The following is a 7,885-nucleotide window of genomic DNA, read 5'->3' on the forward strand; positions in this document are numbered from 1 at the left end:
AAAAAAAAAAAAAAAAACAAAAAAAGAATATAGAAGGGGCAGCAGGGAGTGGGAAAGAGACTGTAACAAGTGGTGCTACACACCTGTGATGTCAGAAAAAAGGTTAGCTGAGAGAAGTGAAGACCTGATTGTTTGACACTGGAATTATTTTTTTTTTTAGGTAGGGTCTTGCTCTGTCATCCAAGTGGGTGGGAGTGCAGTGGCACAATCCTGGCTCACTGCAGCCCCGACCTCCAGGGCTCAAGCGATTCTCTTGCCTCATTTTTTAATTTTTTTTGAAGAGAAGAGGTCACTCTACGTTGCCAGGCTGGTCTTGAACTCCTGGGCTAAAGCAATCCATCCATCTCACCCTCCCAAAGTAATGGAATTACAGACATAGCCACGATGCCCAGCACTCTCCCCTTTTTAAATAACTGCTATATTGAGATGTAATTCACAAACCATGTCACACTTTTCTTTCTTTCTTTTTTTTTTTTTGAGATAGGGTCTTGCTCTATTGCCCAGGCTAGAGTGTAATGGCGCAATCACGGCTCACTGCAGCCTCAAATTCCTGGGCTCAAGGAATCCTCTCTCCTTGGCCTCCCAAAGTGCTGGGATTATAGATGTGAGTCACCAAGCCTGGCCTCCATGTCAGTCTTTTTAAGTGTTTAACTCAGTGTTTTACTGTATATTCATAAAGCTGTGCAACTATCCCCACTATCTAATTTTAGAACATTTTCATCATCCCCAAAAAACTCTGTACCCATTAGCAGTTACTCCCCATTCCTCCCTTTTCCTTCCTCTTGGCAACCATTAGTCTACTTTCTATATCTACGGGTTTACCTATTCTGGATATTTCATACAATATGTGGTCTGTTGTGCCTGGCTTCTCTCAGATTATTTTTTTTTTTTTTTTGACAGGGTCTGGTTCCCAGCAGGTTGGAGTGCAGTGGCAAGATCTCAGTTCAGCAACCTCTACCTCCTGGGATCAAGCAATCCTCCCATGTTAGCCTCCTGAGTAGCTGGGACTACAGGTGCATGTCACCACACCCAGCTAATTTTTTTTTTTTTTTTTTGAGATGGAGTTTCACTCTTGTTGCCCAGGCTGGAGTACAATGGCGTGATCTCGGCTCACTGCAACCTCCACCTCCTAGGTTCATGTGATTCTCCGGCCTCGGCCTCCCCAGTAGCTGGGATTACAGGTGCGCTCCACCATGTCTGTTAATTTTTCTATTTTTAGTAGAGATAGGGTTTCACCATGTTGGCCAGGCTGGTCTCAAACTCCTGACCTCAGGTGATCCACCTGCCTCAGCCTCCCAAACTGCTGGGATTACAGGCTTGAGCCACCACGCCCAGCCTAATTTTTGCATTTTTTGCAGAGACAGGGTTTCACTACATTGCCCAGCCTGGTTTCAAATTCCTGGACTCAAGCGATCTGCCCACCTCAGCCTCCCAAAGTGCTGGGATTATAGGTGTGAGCCACTTCGCCTGGACCTAGCTCATATTTTCAAGGTTCACCTTGGAATTGTGGCTTGAGGAGCAAAAAAAATGAGTAGAATTTTAGTGGCTCTCTAGAATATGCAAATATTTTACAAATTTGATGCCAAAAGCTGGCTATGAAAAAATACTTGTGCCTACTAACCAAATAAGTGAGCTTTGGCAGAGGCCAAAGGAGGGTCGTGGAGAACATTTCACTAAAGGGTAAAAGGGAATGAATGGGTTTATTCTGAGGAAATGGAAGATGATATTGTTAAACAATGAATGCATATTTCCAACCTTCTACTGTAAATCTAATATTTTGGTTTTTATTTTTGTCGTTTTTAAAAATTTAATTTTAAAATGGAGACAAGGGCTGGGCATGGTGGCTCACCAGTAATCCCAGTACTTTGGGAGGCTGAGGTGGGCAAGATCACTGGAGGTCAGGAGTTCGAGACCAGCCTGACCAACATGGTGAAACCCTGTCTTTACCAAAAATACAAAAAAAATTACTTGGGCATGGTGGCGGGGGCCTGTAGTCCCAGTTACTTGGGAGGCTGAGGCAGGAGAATTGCTTGAACCCGGGAGGCAGAGGTTGCAGTGAGCCGAGACTGCACCACTGCACTCCAGCTGGGGCAACATAGTGAGACTCCATCTCAAAATAAAATAACATAACATAAAATATATAACATAAACTAACTTAAAATAAAATAAAATAAAATAAAATAAAAAAGAGACAAGGTCTTATTAGGTTGCCCAGACTGGTCTTGAACTCCTGGCCTCAAGCAATTTTCCTGCCTCAGCCTCCCAAAGTGTTGGAATTACAGGTGTGAGCCATCATGTCGAACCTAATCTAATATTTAAATCTTTATTACATGCAGCCAAACTGATATCTAAATTAACACAATTCTCAAACTTCTGTCTCCAGCCCAGACCTCTATTCTGAGCTCTCATACTCAATTCTACACTGGATACCTCAACCTAAGATGTCCTCTAGTTGTCTCAGATACAAGTCCAAAACGGAATTCACCATCTTTCCCCACAAACCCATTTCTCCTCCGGTGTTCCCATCATTCATCCTAGTGCTCATACCAGAAACCTGGAAGTTATCTTTGACCATTCCTGTTGCCCCACATTCAACGAATCACTTTTCTCAAGTACATCCCTCCTCTTTGCTACCTCCATGTTCAAGCCACCAACCTCTCTTCTGAATTATTATAAAAGCTTCCCAAATCATCATATGTGCCCCATCCAACTCATTCTGCAGGGCAGCCTGAATCATCCTTTGGAAATGCAACTCTGGTCATACCATGTGCCAGCTGAGAACTTTCAACATCTGGCCAGATGTGGTGGCTCATGCTTGTAATCCCAGCACTTTAGGAGGTCAAGGTGAGTGGATCACCTGAGGTCGCGAGTTCGAGACCAGCCTGACCAACATGGAGAAACCTCATCTCTACTAAAAATACAAAAAATTAGCTAGGTGTGGTGGTGCATGCTTGTAATCCCAGCTACTTGGGAGGCTGAGGCAGGAGAATCGCTTGAACCTGGGAGGTAGAGGTTGCAGTGAGCCGAGATTATGCCATGGCACTCCAGCCTAGGCAACAAGAGCAAAACTCTGTCTCAAAACCAAAAACAACAGCAACAACAAAAGAACTTTTCAACATCTCCCAGTGTTGTCAGAACTGAGCCCAGATTCTTAATGCCACCTACGAAGCCCTGGTCCAATGCTCTTATCTCATTCCCTACCAGTGTCCCTTGCTCTCTCTATTCCATCCACACAGGCTTCCTTTCAGTTCCTTCTTTCCCACCCCACAAACCCAACACGGGCTATTCCTCAGGCTGGAACATACCTCCCAACCTCCATCCCATCCCCGCTTGACAGACTGAGTCCCATTTATCCTTTGGGTCTCAATTTCCCCAGGGAAGTGACCCACCACAGTCAATTACACTGCCTGTACTTCTTCACATGGCACTGATTATAATTTAATTACTTGGTAATTATTTAATTAACATCAATTTCCCCGACTAAGCTGTAGTGTCTGAAAGCAGGGGTCGTATCTGTTTAATTCATATCTGTATCTCCAAATGCCAAACACAAATTAAATTAATAAGTATTTGTTATGACTACATCTAGTAGTTAATATTTACTGCACAAAGAAATATGAAAAAGGAAGTTTCAAAGCTGTATTATCTTTAGAATAAAAAATTCTTTTTTTGAGATGGAGTCTCACTCTGTCGCCAGGCTGGAGTGCAGCAGCACGATCTCAGCTCACTGCAACCTCCACCTACAGGGTTCAAGTGATTCTCCTGCCTCAGTCTCCTGAGTAGCTGGGACTACAGGCATACACCACCATGCCCGGATAATTTTTTGTATTTTTAGTAGAGACGGGGTTTCACCATGTTGGCCAGGATGGTCTCGATTTCCTGACCTCGTGATCCACCTGCCTTGTTGGTCTCCCAAAGTGCTGGGATTACAGGCGTGAGCCACCGCGCCCAGCTAGAGTAAAATTTTTAAAGTTATTCAGAAGAAAAACTCAGTCTAATGATTTGACCATGGCTATTAAAACATTTTGGTTTTAAACATGTGTTTAAGAAAAAAACCAAACATGCTCTAACTGAAGTGAAAAACCAAGGGTAAATTTTTTTTTTCAAGACGGAGTGTCATTCCGTCACCCAGGATGGAGTACACTGGCCTGATTTCAGCTCACTGCAACTTCCACCCCTGGGTTCAAGCGATTCTCCTGCCTCAGCCTCCTGAGTAGCTGGGATTACACATGTGCGCTACCACGCCCGGCTAATTTTTGTATTTTTTTAGTAGAGACAGGGTTTCGACATGTTGGCCAGGTTGGTCTCGAACTCCTGACCTCAGGTGATCCACCTGCCTTGGCCTCCCAAAGTGCTGGGATTACAGGCATGAGCCACCGCCCCCACCCAAGGATAAATTTTTAATGTGTGCTGGGAGTGACCCCTCCCTGTGCTCTGGAAGGCTCAGATTTTTAAACAAGGTCCATACACCCCTCCAAGGGTCCTACCATCAGGCAGAGGGTCAACCCAGTGTTTGTTGAGTCCCATGGGAATAGAATCCATCTCAGCTTCCCGCTGGGCCTGCTTAAGTTCCCGCCTTTCTTTGGCCAAGGCACTCTGCATCATTGCCGCTTGGGAGAGGGAGCCATCTGGGTTCTGGTGCAACAGAAGAAAAAACGACACGGATTAAATGTCCAGGAAATAAAATGTAGATGTTAAGACCCTGTAATCTAAAACATGGGAACACATCTGGAATAAAGTTCCTATCAGTGTAACAGACTATAGGAAAGAAATGGATATACCGTAGCACATTCAGATAAAATGAACAAGGACAATAATAAATCATTGAAGGAATTGGATGTTTAGTTTGAAGATGAGAACCCCAAAAGAGATAGGAATGATATGCTACCTTTAAATGTATGAAGGACATAAGAAAGGGATAAGAATTTTTCTGTATGACCCCGGGAACCAAAATTAAGACCAATGTGGACACTTCAGTGAGCGAGGTTTCAGGTCTGCCTAAAGAAGAAGTAGCGATCAGATCCATCTCATGATGAAAGGTACCTCCTTCAGGGCTGGTGAATTCCCTGTCACTAACAATGTCATGCAGCTATGAGATGACCACATGAGAAGAACACTGCAGAAGAATCATATGTGTGGATTATAAGCATTACATATGTGCTGGGCTGGGAGACCTTTAATATACCCTTTTCTATACCTAAAATTTTTATCATTCTATAGATTGTGGTTTAGATTCCCTTCACAGCTCTGCCCTCCCCAACACCCAGTGCTACAGCTTTCTATGGTGGCCAGCCCTAACTGCTCAAGTAAATTCTTGAAAATTGCCTTTAAATCTGCAAGATTCAAGACCTAAGGAAACCATGCAAAGGCAATGATGGTAGATTAAGCATTCCTATCTATCTCTGCTTCCACTCAAAATACACAAAAGGAGCACAAAAGAATTAAACAGGCAAAAGCAATAAAGCCAACCCAACCTCCATTTAAAACAAAACTATTCTAGACCCTGGCTAACAGCCAATAATACTTTATGTGGCCTAAGTTCTACTTACGCAGATCTAATAACCTGACCCGTTACTTTAGAAAAAGAAATCCACTTGACGTTTCCAGGTTGAAGGTTCAGAAGTTCTCACCTTGACGATTTTAATAGGGCTCATGTCCATGCTTTGCTTAGTGTGCCCTCTCAGGAATGGAGGCTCTTCCTCAACCAATTCAATCTCAAGGTCCTCATCTAAAAGTCCCCCCAAAAGAGGAATTAGCCATAAACAAGAGAGAATAACAATTTTCACCAAAACAATTAATTTCCATAGACACCAACAATCTTTATCAAAAACAGCTTCCCCTGGTGGGGTGTGGGGGTCATGCCTGTAACCTCAGCACTTTGGGAGGCCAAGGCAGGAGGATCACTTGAGGTCAAGAGTTTGATACCAGCCTGGTCAACATAGTGAAACTCCATCTCTACTAGAAATCCAAAAATTATCCCAGCTTGGTGGCGGGCACCTGTAGTCCCAGCTAATTGGGAGGCTAAGGCAGGAAAATAGCTTGCACCCAGGAGGCAGAGGTTGCAGTGAGCTGAGATCAAGCCATTGCACTCCAGCCTGGGAGACAGAGTGAGATTGTCTTAAAAAAAAAAAAAAAAAAAAAAAAAGGCCGGGTGCAGTGGCTCTCACCTGTAATCCCAGCACTTTGGGAGGCCAAGGTGGGTGGATCACCTGAGGTCAGGAGTTCCGGACCAGCTTGGCCAACATGGTGAAGCCCCATCTTTACTAAAAATACAAAAAAACTAGCTGGGCACGGTGGCACGCACCTGTAATCCCAGCTACCTGGGAGGCTGAGGCAGGAGGATCACTTAAACCCAGGAGCAGGGAGTTTCAGTAAGCCAAGACCGCGCTACTGCACTCCAGCCTGGGCAATGAGAACGAAACCCCGTCTCAAAAAAAAAAAAGCTTCCCAGGTCAAAGGATGGCAATGCAAGTAAAACTCTAACCTAGGTGACTATTCCCCCTACCACCAGCCATTTCTAGGGCATTTGTGCTCCAGTCCAAGAACTGATCCAACCTACTTTCAAAAGAAGTTAAACCTGTGAGAAAATGCTCTCCTGACATTCTAAATGGTACTAAGGCATTTGCCAACCAACTTCGTTATGGAATAACTCTTAACCCATAATAAATTTGCAAAAAATTAGTTGGACAATTGAACAACACCAGGCGGAACTTGCTTACGCTTATGACAGAAGTACAAATGGTACAGAAACCAATAGAAAACAATTTGGAACTGCCCAGTAAAGTCAAACACCCACATTTCTTACTACCCAGTAATTTTTAAGACAGGGTCTTCCTCTGTTGCCCAGGCTACAGCACAGCAGCATGACCACAGCTCACTACATCCTTGACCTCCCTGGCTCCAGCAATCTTCCCACTTCAGCCTCCCCAATGGCTGGGATTACAGGCACATATCACTACACCTGGCTAATTTTTTTTTTGTTTTTGTAAAGATAGGGCGTAGCTATGTTGCCACGGCTGGTCTCAAACTCCTAGACTCAAGCAATCCTACTATCTCAGTCAGCCTCCCAAAGTGCTGGGATTACAGGGCTGAGCCATGACACTTACACTTGGCCTACCCAGTAATTCTATGTATTTAGGAAAAAAAGAATGTTCTGTACATAAGCACTAAGAGACAATATAGCAATTTCAAAATACTATTATTCACAAAGATTAACCAAAAACCAAGAAACAACTCATATGTCCATCAAAAGCAAAATGGATAAATTATAGACAATTTATATATACTCTATAGCAATGAAAATGGGTAAAATACCACTATAAATATCATCATAAATATAAAAAATATGTAAGTCAAAAAAAAAAAGAAAACTGAGTTAAGTTCAAAAATAGACAACACAACATAATGTTTAGGAATAGATATGTAGATGGTAAAACTAAAGAAAAGCAAGGGAGTAATTAACACAAATATGGGATGGTGGTTACTCCTAGGAGGAAGAAAGAAGATCTAAGCAGAGGGGAGCACGTAAGGGCTTCAGAAGTGCTTGTAAAATTCTACTTCTTGGCCGGGCGCGGTGGCTCAAGCCTGTAATCCCAGCACTTTGGGAGGCCGAGGCGGGCGGATCACAAGGTCAGGAGATCGAGACCCTCCTGGGTAACACAGTGAAACCCCGTCTGTACTAAAAATACAAAAAACTAGCCGGGCGCGGTGGCGGGTGCCTGTAGTCCCAGCTACTCGGAGGCTGAGGCGGGAGAATGGCGGGAACCCAGGAGGCGGAGCTTGCAGTGAGCCGAGATCGCACCACTGCACTCCAGCCTGGGCGACACAGCGAGACTCCGTCTCAAAAAATAAATAAATAAATAAATAAATAAATAAATAAATAAAT

General features: G+C 43.8%; 1 protein-coding gene across 1 annotated transcript in view; it reads right to left on the reverse strand.

The window, feature by feature from the left end:
• The window catches only part of DHX8 (DEAH-box helicase 8), a 48,298-nt gene that overhangs the window by 24,813 nt on the left and 15,600 nt on the right, over positions 1-7,885 (reverse strand). The window contains 2 exon segments of the mRNA XM_017892803.1: positions 4,488-4,635; positions 5,631-5,728. Of these exon segments, the coding sequence (XP_017748292.1) occupies positions 4,488-4,635; positions 5,631-5,728 (246 nt within the window).

The sequence above is a fragment of the Rhinopithecus bieti genome, unplaced genomic scaffold, assembly GCF_001698545.2.
Source record: "Rhinopithecus bieti isolate Rb0 unplaced genomic scaffold, ASM169854v2 scaffold_23529, whole genome shotgun sequence".
Lineage (NCBI taxonomy): Eukaryota > Metazoa > Chordata > Mammalia > Primates > Cercopithecidae > Rhinopithecus > Rhinopithecus bieti.